The sequence below is a fragment of the Lagenorhynchus albirostris genome, chromosome 6, assembly GCF_949774975.1.
Source record: "Lagenorhynchus albirostris chromosome 6, mLagAlb1.1, whole genome shotgun sequence".
Lineage (NCBI taxonomy): Eukaryota > Metazoa > Chordata > Mammalia > Artiodactyla > Delphinidae > Lagenorhynchus > Lagenorhynchus albirostris.
Genome location: NC_083100.1, coordinates 32702979 through 32719479, shown reverse-complemented (window position 1 = coordinate 32719479; position 16501 = coordinate 32702979). Strand labels below are relative to the sequence as shown.

Genomic DNA, 16501 nt, shown 5'->3' with positions numbered 1-16501 from the left:
TTAATTGCAATTTATCATCCAGATTTTCCCATAGAAGTTGCCAGCCTTCAACAGAGACTCAAGGGTTCCAAAATAGTTACATCAAACTGATTTTGACAGTGTAACTGTTTTCTAGGTTGGGAGACAGATTCCTGGTTCTTCCCACTTGGCTATTTTCCCAGAATCCTCCACAGGGGCTTTGAATTTTACCTCTGCCTTTACTCTTTGCTTTCTCAAAGATGTCATGCCATTCTGACTTCTTACACTAAGTTCATTAATTTAGTTAATTTTTCCTGTTCCTTTAGCATTTACTGGATTTTAAGATATAAAGTATTTTTCAAGGTCACAATGTCTCAGAACACAATAGAGTTTTTTGTCTTAACAGAATTTTTTTTATTATGCCAAGAAAAAGACTGGTGATATTAGTAAGAGTACATGTTAGCATTTTACGTGTCATACCTCAGTCTTATTAAAAATGGAACAAAAATGAGGGCCATATTTTAATTAAACACCAGGCACTTGTTGACACACTGCTTTAAACAAGGCATGCACTGTGCCCTCTTGGAGTATGTATAGATGCCCACCCTTCTCTCAAGGCTTTTTAATATAGATGAGGAGATATATTATGAGTCTAAAAGGGGAACTATAATTTCAGAAAGCAAGATGATAACTATAAAACTGCACTACATGAGTTATAAAGACAACGATATGTACAAAAAACCAAGCTTAAAAAGTACATAGGAAAATAACAACAAACCTGGAAAGAAATAATCCAAAATGTATATAGTTGCTAACGTTGGGGTTGTAAGAATATTAGTGACTTTTTCTTTTCTATTTCTACTTTGTGATATTTTCCAATTTTTTATAATAAACAAATGCTAATTGGCATGTCTTTCTTAAATGTTCTCTGTTTATAGTAGTTAAATGGTGCTTGAGGTGTGTTTTGCATTCTCAGTGGGAAAGCAGTTATATAACCATATTGATTTTAAGTTTTAATGACTGTTTTTTGTATTTTATTTGCCAACATGTGTTCCGAAAACCAACCTGAATTCATGAGCATACATTTTTCTCATTATTCATATATAATAAATATATGGCTATTCTTTTTTTTCCTCACAGAAATCTATCTAACGTAGAAGAAATTGGGACTTGCTCATATATCAATCATGTTATCACTATGACAACACTCTATATTCAACAAGTAGGTGTGAATTAATATATTCCTTTTTGTTTTACTGAGAGTAACTAGTTTTTATTTTTTAAAATATCATAGTAAAGTTAAATGTTTTCAGAGGAGGTAATAATTGAGAAGATCATTAAAATTATCAGTGGGTACTTATATATTTCAGGCATCTTATGCAATTATCTGAAAGTAGACAAGCAATTATTAATACATTTTGTTATTTTAATTTAAAAGTTGCAGTGTTTTATAAATGGCTATTTTAAATGACACAGTTTGCCATTTTATGTATTTATTATTTATTCATCAAATAACCCTCTTATTGAAAGCATCATCTTTTTTGGAAAGACGTTTGTCTATCCATTTGAAATCCTTCCTAGGAAATATTTAAAATTTGAGAGGTTATATCCAACCCATATGATTAACTGACCCTTTACACACTCAAATGGAACTTAGGCTTATTTGAATAAAAATGAGTTATTATTATTAGATGAATGAAACATGTAGTCTTTTAATGATGTTGGTCAGTATGTTATACAGATTAACATTTTTAAGTACATATAATTTTGTGTTTAAATTCTCAGTTAAAAAGCAAAAAAAAAGAGAAGGAATTGGCAGATCAGACATCTATCGAAGAATTTGTGATCCATGCATTGGCATTTTGTGAAAGTTTATATGACCCATATCGGAATTGGAGGCATAGAATTTCAGGGTATGTCTTATAAATCATAATGTTCATTTAAAACCTAAATATCATAATATATACAATTCTTCAAAGCAGGTCTCATTCTCTATGAAAGCAGTTGGTAAGATGTGTCTAAGACCCCATCCTTATCTCTGAGGTAGAGAACTACATTGGAGGTAATGAATTAGTGATAAACGCCACTTCTAGATAATAAATTTACCCTGAACTTTTATTTTGTAATGCAATTGAATGCTAATAATCTGATGGTAAAATCTCAGAGCACAGTAGCATCAAGTAGAGTGTACATATTTTTCAAGGAACTTTATCTTTTTTTAAAGCATATTTCATGATTTGGAAAAGAATTTTAACAGTATTTTGTGTTTTTATTTTTAATTGTGGAGCTTGTGTCAGTCAGAAACCAGTGTTTAAAAAGAGAGACTATAATGCAAGGAGATTGTTAAATAGGTATTAGAGAACTCAAAAAACAAAAGGGGGACACTGATGTAATACAGAGATAGTAACTTCAGGAAGCAGCTACTTCCCTGGTTCTGTGGGAACAAAGGGAAGAGATTAGAGTTATCAGAAACTAGAAGTTTTGGAGAAGAGGTCCTGCAGTGCCTGGTCTGAGGCTTCTGAGGAAAGAGTCCTAAGCCAGTGCTGCTATCACTGAGCAGCCATGAAGAGGCTGGTTCTGGTGTTGCCAAAAATAAGCTGAAGAAAGAAACCAACTGTGAATGCCATAGTTAAGAACTGTTGGCCAGTAAAAAGTAAGGAATAAGGCATCAGTCCCCCTTTCACTCTTTCAACTTTCCAGGCTCCATTTAGTACCCACTATTGATGAACCCAAGAGTGAGGTAGCTGGAGAAAAGGAAATACAGTTTGTAGAATGACTGTTCCAGCATCACAAAGCAGGTGGAATGTAAGATGATGGATTTGTAGCTTAGTGACAATGGCATAATTACCAGTACACAGCTCAAAGGGAAGAGTTTAAAAACTCATGTATCTTTCTTACCTGTGGGCAAAGAATAGGAAGAGTTGTGTTATCACCTACAATCAGATCTCTTTTTTAGGTCTCCCTAATCTGCTGTACTTTAAATCTCAGGATTTTTTCATTTTCAGTGTAACCTGACCCACTTATAAACAGTTCCTACTTCCTGCAGCATTTCGTTACTAGAATGTTTGATTTTTTTTATAGGCTTTTCAGGATATTTAGGGTAGGATACTCTCACTTTGAATAGCCACCATTAGATAATGGTGGAGGATTGGTAACTGAGAGACCATGTATGTAGACTATGGGGTAATTAGACTATGGGGTAATACTTTATATGTTCTATATAGTAATATTTTATTGAAATAACACATCCTTTAGGTAAAGCAAGAAGTGTCTAATAGAATTAATAGGAACAAATACTCCAGGTATTAAATATAACAATTCTATCTGCTTATTTATACATTTGCTTTCCTTTATGTGTTGAAAGTTGTAGTCTTTTTTTTTTTTTTTTTTTTTTTTTTTTTTGCGGTACGCGGGCCTCTCACTGTTGTGGCCTCTCCCGCTGCGGAGCACAGGCTCCGGACGCGCAGGCTCAGCGGCCACGGCTCACGGGCCCAGCCGCTCTGCGGCATGTGGGATCTTCCCAGACCGGGGCACGAAGCCGCATCCCCTGCATTGGCAGGCAGACTCTCAACCACTGCACCACCAGGGAAGCCCGAAAGTTGTAGTCTTTAGTCAGGGTTCTCCAGTGTGTGTGTGTGTGTGTGTGTGTGTGTGTGTGTGTGTGTGTGTGTGTGTGTGTGTGTGTGTGTGTGTGTGTGTGTGTGTGTGTGTGTGTGTGTGTGTGTGTGTGTGTGTGTGTGTGTGTGTGTGTGTGTGTGTGTGTGTGTGTGTGTGTGTGTGTGTGTGTGTGTGTGTGTGTGTGTGTGTGTGTGTGTGTGTGTGGCAAGTCCAAATCTGCGATGTGGCCTGGCAGCCTTGCCACCCAGGGAAGCCAGTGGTGCACTTAGAGTTCGAAGGCTATAGAGCCAGTGTTCCAGTTCCAGTCCTAGTTCAAAAGCAGTCAGGCTGGAGACCAGAACTGATGGTGCAGATGAAGTCAGAGGGCACTCTTCTGGAGAATTCCCCCTTGCTTGGAGATGCCAGTCTTTTTGTTCCGCTCAGGCTTTCAATTAATTAGTTGAGGCACTTTCTGGAGGGCAGTTCCGTTACCCAGTGTTCACCAATTTAAGTGTTAATCTCATCCCAAAACACCCCCCAAGTTGACACATGAAATTAACCATCACATCATTCTAATACTTTTCTTGATTGTTTATTAATGGGAAGATACTAGTGACCTTCTGATTACTTCCTTTTCTATTGAACTTTAATATGTCTCTTTTTCCAGTGAGAAAGTGCTTTGCATTTTTCTTGGCAAAGATTTATCCGTCAGGATAAGCTACAGTAACAAACAAGGGGTTAGAATAACAAAGGTTTACTTCTTGGTCCTGTTCTCTGTCTACCATGGTTGGCAGGGAGCCTCTACTCATCATAGTCACTCAAGATCCTAAACTGACAGAACAGCAAGCATCTAAGGCTGTGCTAGTTACCAGGTGAAAGAGAAAAGAAAGCTCTGAAATGTCTCACATTGGCAGTTTTAATGCTCTTGTCTGATCATGACATATGACATGTTTCACTTTCATTCAGAACTCGTTGGCCAAGACTAGTTACATGCTCCCATCTACCACAGTGAGACCAGAAGAAGAAGGGAGACCAAGGTGGAAGTTAGTTCTACCCTGTGACTAAAAGGAGTAGACATGGAAATAGTTGGCAGACAGCACTGTCACTGCCTTTTCCCTCTGCCTATGTACTGCTCATAACTCTCTAAAGATTCAAAGAGAGGAGCACATAATAGTGCTCCATTTGTAGCCTTTCTACGCATTTAGCACTTTGGTTCTCAACTAATCAATGTTCCCCCAATTTTGACATTTATGCCAAGATTTCTTAAGGAAATTATATCTCTTCCTCCCACTATTGCTACTTCCCCATCCCCACCTTAGCCTTGTCAGCAATGGCAAATCTAAGGTAACGTTTTTTAAGTTTTGAAACAGTGACAAAGAATTTTTATTTATAGACAGGAAGACATATAGAAGGAGGAACATAAGGAGAGGAGTCTGGAAATGACAGAAGAGGCTTTTAGAGGAATCCTTAAGAGCAAAATGAATTTAAAGGTGGGAGAAAGAGAAGATATGAAAAGGTAGACCCGAGAACAAATTAAAACAGACTAAATAAAATTAGTAATTGAAAACAAAAACAAGTTTTGTTTTTAAATTTATTTATTTTATTTCTGGCTGTGTTGGGTCTTTGTTGCTACACGCGGGCTTTCTCTAGTTGCTGAGAGCAGGGGCTACTTTTTTTTTTTTTTTTTTTTGCGGTACGCGGGCCTCTCACTGTTGTGGCCTCTCCCGTTGGGGAGCACAGGCTCCGGATGTGCAGGCTCAGCAGCTATGGCTCATGGGCCCAGTCGCTAAGCGGCATGTGGGATCTTCCCGGACCGGGACACGAACCCGTGTCGCCTACATCGGCAGGCGGACTCTCAACCATTGCGCCACCAGGCAAACCCGGGGGCTACTCTTTGCTGCGGTGCACGGGCTTCTCATTGCGGTGGCTTCTCTTGTTGCGGAGCACGGGCTCTAGGCACGCGGTCTTCAGTAGTTGAGTAGTTGTGGCGCACGGGCTCAGTTGCTCCGCGGCATATGGGATCTAACCGGACCAGGGCTCGAACCCGTGTCGCCTGCATTGGCAGGCGGATTCTTAACCACTCCGCCACCAGGAAAGCCCCCAAAACAAGTTTTGAGAGCCAAAAACAAGAAGACATTTAAACATTATAACATGATATAGAAAGAGTTATAGTGTAAGATGACAACAAGAAGGAGAACTAAGAGTAGATGATCAGTGGTGGCATTTCATGAGTGCAGTATATATACCAGAAATTGTGCTGGAAGCTGTCCAGGTATTATTTTTAATAGGCGTGACAATTTTGCCAGGAATAGTATGAACTACTTCTGAGGTAAATGGTAAAAGCAGAGAGTGAGACTTGGTTTTCTTTGACTTTGATAGAAAAATGAAACACAGTGGAGATAAATCATGTAATTAGGAGAAATCTGTATAGCTCATGGAAGACCTGTACAGGGGAACTATAACAATAACTTAGACTTTATATATTAATATGATTCTGAAGTTAAATGGAAATTTGGAATGTATATATTTTCTTATTGTTTGTGCTTGTTGCTTACCAATACAGCTAAAACAGATTAGAACAGATTTAATTAAAATTAACATAATTCCAAATACAAAGCCATTTAAAATTATATTTCTTATTTGATGAAATATATGGATGTTTTTCGTATCTTCATGTGTAATTTGATTTAATTAGTAGATTTGATTAATCTATTAGCCCAATTTTGATTTTATTTGTAGAATCCGTCATATTTAGAAAGATTTCTCCAAATGGAACTAAAATAGGGAAAGAAATCTTTCCTGAAAATGACTTATTCATTCAAGCATTTATTTAAAAATATATTTATTGGGACTTCCCTGGTGATCCAGTGGTTAAGACTCCACGCTTCCATTGCAGGGGACATGGGTGCGATCCCTGGTCAGGGAACTAAGATCCCGCATGCCTCATGGCAGCCAAAAAACAAAAACAAACAATATATTTATTGACTTCCTACTTTGTGCCTAGTGTAAGTTCAGTAGGACTCATTGTCTGCCCACAGACTAAAATAGTTTTTTTAAAAAACATTATTTCACCTTTTTTTTTTTTTTTTTTTTTGGCTGTGTTGGGTCGGCACGTGGGATCTTCATTGAGGCATGCAGCATCTTTCGTTTCGGCACGCAGGCTTCTCTAGTTGTGGCTTGCAGGCTCCAGGGTGTGAGGGCTCTGTAGTTGTGGTGTTGGGTTCCAGAGTGTGTGGGCTCTGTGGTTTGCGGCACATGGGCTCTAGTTGAGGCATGCAAGCTCAGTAGTTGTGGTGCACAGGCTTAGTTGCCCTGTGGCATGTGGGATCTTAGTTCCCTGACCAGGGATTGAACCTGCGTCCCCTGTGTTGTAAGGCAGATTCTTTACCACTGGACCACCAGGGAAGTCCCGAGAAAAATAATTTACATTAAGTTTTGTCTTCGGGCTCCTACTGGCCAAATCTGGGACAATATATACACAAAAATAATTCATTAAAGAATTATAAACCATTGGGGGAAAAAAGGGATTCATGTGTCCATACCAGTGATTGATAAAGATTGAGAGAGAGACAGAGAGGGAGAGAGAGATAGGGGAGAAGAGAGGGCTCTTGCTTACATTAGAAGGCCAAATGCCAATTAGTAATGTACAGGGGCTGCTGGTGTTGGGAAAAAAATCAGCATTTTGCACACATCATAGGAAAGATATGGTTCAGGATGCTAAGTCTAGGGGCAGGTGCTGATAACGAACATGGCTTTTGCATGGTTTTAAAATGTTTCTCCACAGATTACTTATTTGTTGCAAAGAAAAAATTAGTAGTTATTTTGTACAGTACTGGGTAGTACATTGGATGATCAAAATTAACATCATCATTGAGAAGCAGGTGGACATCCTATGCTTATAACTGTGATACTCTAAGAAGGACCCATCATTGCTTGTATAATATTCCAACCAAGAATGCATAATTTGAATCTTAAGTGTATGGAAACATCAAGCAAACTCCAGATGAACAACATTTTAATGAGTAAAAGGAGGGGTTAGGAGACAGTATTCTTTAAAAGTGTCATAAAGAAAGGCTGTGGAAATGTTTCACATTAAAGGATGCTGAAGAGATGTGACAGCCAAATGTAATACCTGACCCTGGACAGGAGACTATACTTAGGGGTGGGAAGGTGGGAATGCTATAGGACATGTTAGGTCATTTGACATACTGGATTATGAATGGTAGATTACATAAATGTATTACATTAATGTTAAGCGTATTGAAATTTACAACTGTACTGTAGTGTTACGTAAGACAGTATTCCTAGGAATTATTCACTAAAGTATTTAGAGGTAAAAGGCTATAATATTCATAATTTTCCCTTAAATGTTCTGAAAAATATTATAGGTCTGAATATGTGTATATATAAATATATATCTCATATATAGATATATGTGCATATGTATTTTTTCAGGGGGGAGTGAGAAAATTATAATGCATTTAGGATAAAGTTTTAACAGTGAACCTGGGTAGACTATACTTGTTTTTTGTACTATTTTTATTCTTGCAGCTTTTGTAAGAGCTTGAACTTATTTCCAGATAAAAAGTTGAAAAATTAAGAAAAGTAGTTATGTTCTAGGTATGATGGGAAAACACACACACACACACACACACACACACACACACACAAGCACAGAAAAATTGACCAGGGGATATAAACTTAGAAAACTGAGATACAAGCAAACATTTTGCATCCCTCTCAGCAACCTGTTGATATGTATTGGCATCAACTAGGTGCTAAACGCTTGGCCCAAATATCAGCTAATAATAGAGCAACCAAATATACTATGTTCTAAAAACGGTACATTATTAGCTGTTTTGTCTTATCCTATTGAAAACATGCAGTGCAAACTACTTATGCTTTAATATTTGTGTTATGTATAATAGTTTTCACCTCTTTAATTTAGCTTATTAAATTTTAGCACAATTATAATGGAAATTATGTTCATATGTTGCATCTAATACAGAGTCTTTAGAATGAGTCATTAATCACAAATTGCAGGAGTACATTTTCATTATGTTAATCAAATGAGAATCTTTATTTTTGTTTGTAGCACAGCATTTTTGGATAGGATATATCCAATGTATTAGTTAATATCATAATTTATAATAAATGTGCAAAATGTAAATAATTACATGGAAAAACCTAACTGAAAGCTAAATCAGATTTCATCCTTTTAAAATTACTTTTTCTACAACATGACTAATTTTTTTAAGGCATGACTCAGTTTTTTATTTGAAACTCTAGTAATATTTGTATTGTTAGAAACACATAAACAGTTTTGATAATGATCTTAAATAGGAAGATCCAGTAATGTTCTAAGATGTTATATTTGAAATTAAAATAAATACAGAAGTATGATAGAATGGAAATGGAAATGGAAATAGGCATAGCAATGGAAATAGGCATAGATTTGGAAAGCAGTGCAGTAGCAAATGGTATCTGATATGATTTCTAGTGAATCTGGATATTAGATCTGGATCTTAGAACTCTTTAGTGTGTCAGTACTAAGTGCAGCTGTGCCTATCCTGTTCAGCTTATTCTATGATCAACTAGCTTTTCTTTCTATATAATTATAAGGAACAATTATAATAATTATAAAGAAAATAATTTCAATACCTTAATTGAATATTGTTCAGATTGTTGAGAAGAAGGCATCTTAATCCAGTGCTTTATCAGTAGATTGTATTTAAATGTATGGCATTTCTATGTGGCTGTTCTCCAAATATTTTCCATTTTTGTTGGCTCTAACAGGGTTTTTTTGTTGTTGTTTTAAGATTTAACAAAGTTTATTAAATCACTTGCTCTCTGTAAAGGCATGATTTTACTACCTTTTTTTTTAGTGAGAGCAAAAACATTTTGGAGCGTATTTATACATTATTTTAATTAATAATTAATTAAATTTTTAAATAAATTTTATTTTTTTATACAGCAGGTTCTTATTAGTTATCCATTTTAAACATATTAGTGTATACATGTCAATCCTGTTCTCCCAGTTCATCCCACCACCACCACCTCCCCTGCCACTTCCCCGCCTTGGTGTCCATACGTTTGTTCTCTACATCTGTGCCTCTATTTCTGCACTGCAAACCGGTTCACCTGTACCATTTTTCTAGGTTTCTAACAGTGTTAAGAGCTTGTTTGGGGGATGGAAAAAAGTCTTTTTTTTTTTTGATTTTCAACAGTCCACCAGTTGCTGATATGTCATTGTAACAGTAACCTTTATTCCCTAAGCCCCACACCCACCATGCCCATCTAAGAGATTCATTTTGTGTTGAATTGAAGTGCTCTTTGTAAAAGCACATGCTGTTTGTGTTGGCCTTACCAAAGTCTGTAGAAATATTTCAGCCATCAAAATTACTGAAATTGTAATTAAAAACAAAAATAATCCCAGCCCTCTGGATCTGTATCCTTCAGGTAGAAGAAGCCAGTGGTATGGAGTCTTTGTGTCCAGATAAAATTTCAGAAAGTGGCACAGAGTAGCTTGATTTCTGATGAATTTCAGTTGCACTGTAGGAATAAGCTACTACCTTAGGTATCAAATTAGCAGTACTACTGAACTAGTTCTTTTACATTTTGGAAATTTTAAATGGCTATTTCCTTTTTCTATTTCCAGTTGTTAGGAAACTTAATGTGACTGCTACATTTCACCGTTAATTGTTTTAAATTTTTGTGTAATTCGAAAGAAGAAATCCTTTCAGTTGGTGAGCATTTAAATTAGTGGCTAGACTTGCTTTTCAAGATTATGCCAATCCTGGTGATGTATTATTTAGTACACAAATCAAAAGTAAAATATTAAATTTATTTTATAATTGTTTTTGTAATTGTGCCTTCTCTACTTGCCCATGTTGTAATTTGGTATTAACTTCTTTTTAACAATAGACGAATCCTTAGTACTGTGGAAAAGAGCAGACAGAAATATAAACCAGCTTCTCTCACAGTGGAGTTTGTCCCTTTCTTTTATCGTAAGTAACAGCTCTAATTTTTCTTGCTTTGATTCTGATGTTACTTTGATTGTTCCTTATTCTGATTCTGACCTTGATTCAGCTTTGTGTTTTTATAAGATAAAGATTCTAAGAAACTATTACTGGAGTACTTGATTCATGGTTTGTTGTGATTATTCTTCTTGGTTTTATTTAATTCATTGTTCTCAAAGTGTTTTTCTTTTGAGAAGAGCTGAATGTTTTAATGACGGTAGTATATCTTAAAACTTTAGAATTTTTATGGAAAATAAACTTGAGAGAATTGGTCCCCGTTTGTATGACCTATATGGACTCTAGCTTTCTTTCTTTAAAGAAATGATTTTGCCATATTTTAAGAATGTAGAAAATTTTGCAGAATATAAAAGGAACACCTTGTGTTTCCCACTCAAATTGGTCAGATCTTAACATTTTGCCGTTTTGCCATATTTGCTTTAATTCTGTCACTCCTTTTTTTTTTTTTTCTAAGAAATAAAATAAGACAAATAGTCCCTGGAAGGGCAGTTGGTCCTGTCCAAAATATATATGACATTTGGTCCACGCCAAAAGATCCTTGATATTTGGTCCTGTCCAAAATGTCCATAAGACACTTGGCTATGCCAAAAGGTCCTTGAAATTTGCTCCTATCCAAATGAGCATATTTGGTTCATGCCACATGATTTTGGGTAGGACCAAATGTCAAGGACTTTTTGGCATGGACCAAATATCTTATGGACATTTTGGACAGGACCAAATGTCTGCTAACGAAATAGTCCTTTGTTTGATTGCTTGGTGAAGACGATTGCAGTGCCCACTTTGCTTGACCACCAGTAGTGATGCTGCCTTCAGCTAGATAATCAAACTCACATGTCCACAGTAGGAAACCCAGCATGCCAATGGAACAGTGTAGGTGTTTCTTTTCAGGAGGAGATCTCAGAACATTCCAGGGGCTTTTCTTGGGTTTTCTAAGTGAGGGTATGAAACCAAATTGGTGGGTGTGTGAGCCACTCTGGCTTTCAAGTACAGTATCCCATAGAAGGCATGTATAGCTTGTAGTAACCGATGAATGTAATTTCCACATCCTGGGAAGGGAAATGCCTAAATTACACGTTGCAATCAGGGAAGCCCAAGGTTATTTTATAGTTATCATAGTCTTCCTAGTCCAGATCAAGGGCCATTCTTACCATGAGCAATGTTGCCTGGTAACTCATTTGTCACTCATTGATGGTCCACATTTGTCAGATTTCCAGAAATATAATTCTTGGTCCATTTTCCTATAGAGAAGGAGAAAGGGTTTTTCCTACCCTTTGTTAATCAGTATTCACAGTAGTGATAGTGAAAATTTTCAATTGTAAAGATGGTTTTCCTTTTGCAGTTTTGCAAGATATCCTTGGAATGATACTGTGGCATAGGGTGAATATCATATTTTTCAACATTTTTTCACCTAATATTTTGCATCCATTGATGATACTTGCCTGGATCAGTTATTTTATTGAGGGTTGCAGTATTGTGGTTTTCAAATTCTATCCTTACAGTTCTATCAGCTGTTGTATTCTGTAAAAAAGAATTTTCCCTCATCAACTGGGGATAAACTACAGCTGTTCCCAAAAAGGCTGGATAAAGTACTTAAATCTTTCCCTTTTACTATCTGTTTTCAAAATGAGTTCAAATAATAGTTACTTTTAGTGGGGCATATAAGTTTTATTTCTCTCTTTTTTGTGTATCACTGTGGACTCAACTTTTATTTATTCAATGTTACAATCAGGTTATAGTTTGGTTTTTTTGTTTTTTTTTTGCGGTACGCGGGCCTCTCACTGTTGTGGCCTCTCCCGCTGCGGAGCACAGGCTCCGGACGCGCAGGCTCAGCGGCCATGGCTCACGGGCCCAGCCGCTCCGCGGCACGTGGGATCTTCCCGGACCGGGGCACGAACCCGTGTCCCCTGCATCGGCAGGCAGACTCTCAACCACTGCGCCACCAGGGAAGCCCCAGGTTATAGTTTTTGATGCTAAAATTATTCCACACTTGATCACGAAGATCATTTTATCCTATTCAATTTGCATTTTCATTTGAGTCTTTTAAAACACAGAAGCTTTAAATATTAATGGAATCTAATTTATAAAATTTTTTTTATGATCTGTGGTTTTTGTGCCTTACCAAAGAAATCTTGGTTACCTCAAGGTCATGAAGATTTTCTCTTATGTTTTCTTTTATTAGGTCAGTTACCTGTTTTGAGTTAGTATTTTCTATCTAGCATAACGTTTTTCATTATTGTTCCAGCAACATTTGTTGAAAAAGCTCTTCTTTCTTCCATTGAGTTACCTTGGCACATTTGTCAAAAATCTGTTGACCATAAAACATGGGTTGACTTCTGGATTCTCTTTTTTGTTTCACATGTCTACCTGTATGCTGTTACCACGCTGTATTGATTATTGTGACTTTATACTAAGTCCTGAAGTCATTAAGACCTCCAACTTTGTTCTTCCTTTTCAAATTGTTTTCATTATTCTGGATCATTTGCATTTTATATATATATTTAGAATCCATTTTTCAGTATTGTTACAAAAAAGCTTGCTGGAATTTTGATTGGGATTGTGTTGAATCTATGGAACCATTTGAGGAGAATTGCCACCTTAAGAATATTGAGACTTCCAATTCATGAATCTGATATATCTCACTGTTTATTTGTATGTTTATTTCTTTAACCAGTGTTACATAGTTTTCAGCACATAGATTGTGCACATATTTTGTTAATTTATCCCCAAATATTTATCCCAAGTACTTGTAGTTGTAAAGTCTTTAAAATAAACTATTGCAAATTTTTTGAAAAGCCTTATCTTCATGACCTGTTTTTTGATAATGAAATGTCCCTTCGTTTCCATGGTAATATTGTTTGCCTTGCCTTGGTGATATTCCTTGCCTGTTTTGTCAGATACTAGTATAGTATCTGACACTCCAGCAATCTTATGATTAGAATTTGTTTTCTGTATGTCCTCTGTGGCTGAATAGAACTCTATCATCTGTGTGAAATCTGAAATTTCAGTTTACAACTTCTTGGTAGGTTTTTTCCTGTCTTGTGGGATTTCACACTATAATTTAGGACTGGTACTTGGACTCAAAGTGAGCCCTTTGCATATTTCTGGATTGCTTTCTCTGTATGTAGAGCTTCCTCCATTCAAGTACTGCTTTACAAATTCCAGTTGCCTAGGCCTCCCCAAACTTTTTATCTGTCTCCTAACTCAGCAAATAGCCATGTTCTTGTAGGGTTCCCCTTTTCTCTGCATTTGTTCAGAAAATGTCTACAAACCAAAAGCTGAGGTGATCCTTGGGTTTACTTTGCTTTCCTTCTCTTGTGTTTCACAATAGAAGGACAATTTCTAGAACCTAAAAATCTCTAGAGCCTATTTTTTCCAATTTTCTAGTTATTTATAGCAGGAAAACATGTGTAGTGACAGTTATTCCAGCATAGCTGGAATGACTTAATTTTTTAAATGTAAATTTCTATCAATACACTTTAACTCAAAATTGTTTCTTTTTGGTAATGTTTCTTATGTATAAAAATTGCATATAATTCTATTGTTATTATCTTGTCTTTGTGTGTAATGATGTATGCAAAAGGATATTCATTACTGGATTGTTAGTAGTATCAAAAGAAAATGGAAAAGCATAAATGTTTATCAGTAGAGAACTGGTTAAGTAAATTAAGGTACGTCATTGTAGTGAAATGCTCTCTAGTCATTCCACTACTGATGAATAATGCAGATGTATATGTTAAGATGTAATAATGCCCAGAATGTATTAAGCATAATGTATTAAGCAAAAAAGCATAATGCAATAATATATGTAGAGCTTTTTTGCTTTTTTTTTTTTTTTTAAGGTGTGGAGAGCAAGGTGGATTGAGGAATAGGTTAGAGGGAAACTTGCTTTTCCTTGTCAGTTCTTTTATGCTGTTTAAAATTTTCTGTGTAATGTGCATGTATAACCTTTTTTTTTTTTTTGTGGTACGCGGGCCTCTCACTGCTGTGGCCTCTCCCGCAGCGGAGCACAGCCTCTGGACGCGCAGGCCCAGCGGCCACGGCCCACGGGCCTAGCCGCTCCGTGGCATGCGGGATCCTCCTGGACCGGGGCATGAACCTGTGTCCCCCGCATCGGCAGGCGGACTCTCAACCACTGCGCCACCAGGGAAGCCCTGTATAACCTTTTAAAAACAATAAAATTATGTTAAAAGAAAGGTTACTATTGGTACTAGAGCTTTAGAATATTGGCCCTGGAGTGGACCCAGGAGATCTTTTTATCTGACTCTTTCAGTTTTATAATTGAATAATAATAGTTATACTAATAAGCAGTAGTTCTAGTAGTAAAAAGACGTCTAGTTTTATTGCAGATTTGGGTTAATTTGTAGCTCTGTCACTTAGTAACCGGATGACTTTAGGCACCGTATTAAATTTTGACCTTCCATTTGCTCATTTATAAATGGGGGCAAAATATCATCCTCGTATGGAGTATTACGAGAATTAAATGAGGTAACATAAAGAAAGTATCTAAAATGCTCCCTGATTGATGGTTTCTCTTTTCCTTTCCTATGAAAAAAAATGCATGTTAACTTTGCCTTTTAACAAATTTTAGCCTTTCACAAATCTTTTTTTTTTAATTTTGTTCTGTTTTGTTTTGTTTCTTATAATTAATTTTTACTGGAGTATAGTTGCTTTACAATGTTGTGTTAGCTTCTACTGTGCAGCAAAGGGAATCAGCTACACAAATCGTTTCTGATGTTTCCGTGTCAGACATTCCTTAGAGATCAGTCATACTGTGAAAGAGAAACCTTATTTATTTATTTTGTGTATTATATTCACAGAATGTTTTCAAGAAAGTGAGCATCTCAAGGAAAGTCTTAAGTGTTGCTTATTGCATCTCTTTGGAGCCATTGTAGCTGGTGGGCAGGTGAGGAACATGTTGAAAGTTAACCTATGAAACGATAGTAAACATTACAAAAAGTTTTCCATAGATTATTTAATGAATTCTTTGTGTCTTTAAAAATTTCATGAACCATACAAATATTTTTTTGAGTTTAGATCTTGTTTAAAACTTAATTTACTTACTTCTTTTATTTATTAAGTTCCAAAAAACCTAAGTAATAATATTAGCATTAACAATAAAAGTACTGCATAAATAACTAGATTTAACAGTTCTTGGTATTTGAAGTTCTTAGTTGTATTAACTTTCAGCTTCCAGTTCTTACTTTAGAATATAGAGGATAGTCATCCCTGTTAGTTCATTTGATGAAATAAAACTCTAGCCATTTGATTTCCTAAGACACATGAATTTAGTCACTCTGCTGTCTATTTTTACTTATTAAATGCATATATACATGGCTTATATGCATTTTTCAACAAACTGAACTAGTTTTTAAATTATTTATAAGAAAGAAGTTCTAGTAATTTTATTTATTTATTTAAATTGAACATCTTAAAAGCTGTCTGTAGTAAACTTTGAATCTAACTACTAGTTGAAAACAGGATTATAGTTCAGAAGGAATATTCTACTTGTTTTGTTTAGCCACACAGTTTAGATCAGAGGTTTCTAACATATTTTATATCACATACCCCTTTGGCAGTCTGATATAGCCCCTTGTCAGAATGTTTTCACATGCCTAAAATAAAATACATATGATCACAAAGGAAACTATACTGAAATGCAGTTACTAAAATATTAACAAAACAAGTTTGTAACATAGTAATGTGCTTCTTTATAACACATCAAATAAAAAAATACAGCAGCAAGTCTAGTCACTAATGTAATTTCAAAGAAGAGATGAGGGTAAATGATGTTTCAAGACACTACAACAACTATAATACATGAAAATGTATATGATTTCTATTGATGACAAAAATCACAGGTATTGCTAATAATACTGCTTGGGTTTCCTAGTGGGCCACCTTGCCCTCTC

The 16501-nt window shown here is 35.9% G+C and overlaps 1 protein-coding gene across 1 annotated transcript in view; it reads left to right on the top strand.

Annotated features, from left to right (window-relative positions):
• NBEAL1 (neurobeachin like 1) overlaps nt 1–16501 on the top strand; it is a 175565-nt gene that overhangs the window by 35072 nt on the left and 123992 nt on the right. Inside the window, exons 4-7 of the mRNA XM_060152294.1 lie at nt 1099–1180; nt 1744–1871; nt 10480–10562; nt 15410–15495. Coding sequence (XP_060008277.1) covers nt 1099–1180; nt 1744–1871; nt 10480–10562; nt 15410–15495 — 379 coding nt within the window. The remainder of the gene's footprint in view (nt 1–1098; nt 1181–1743; nt 1872–10479; nt 10563–15409; nt 15496–16501) is intronic.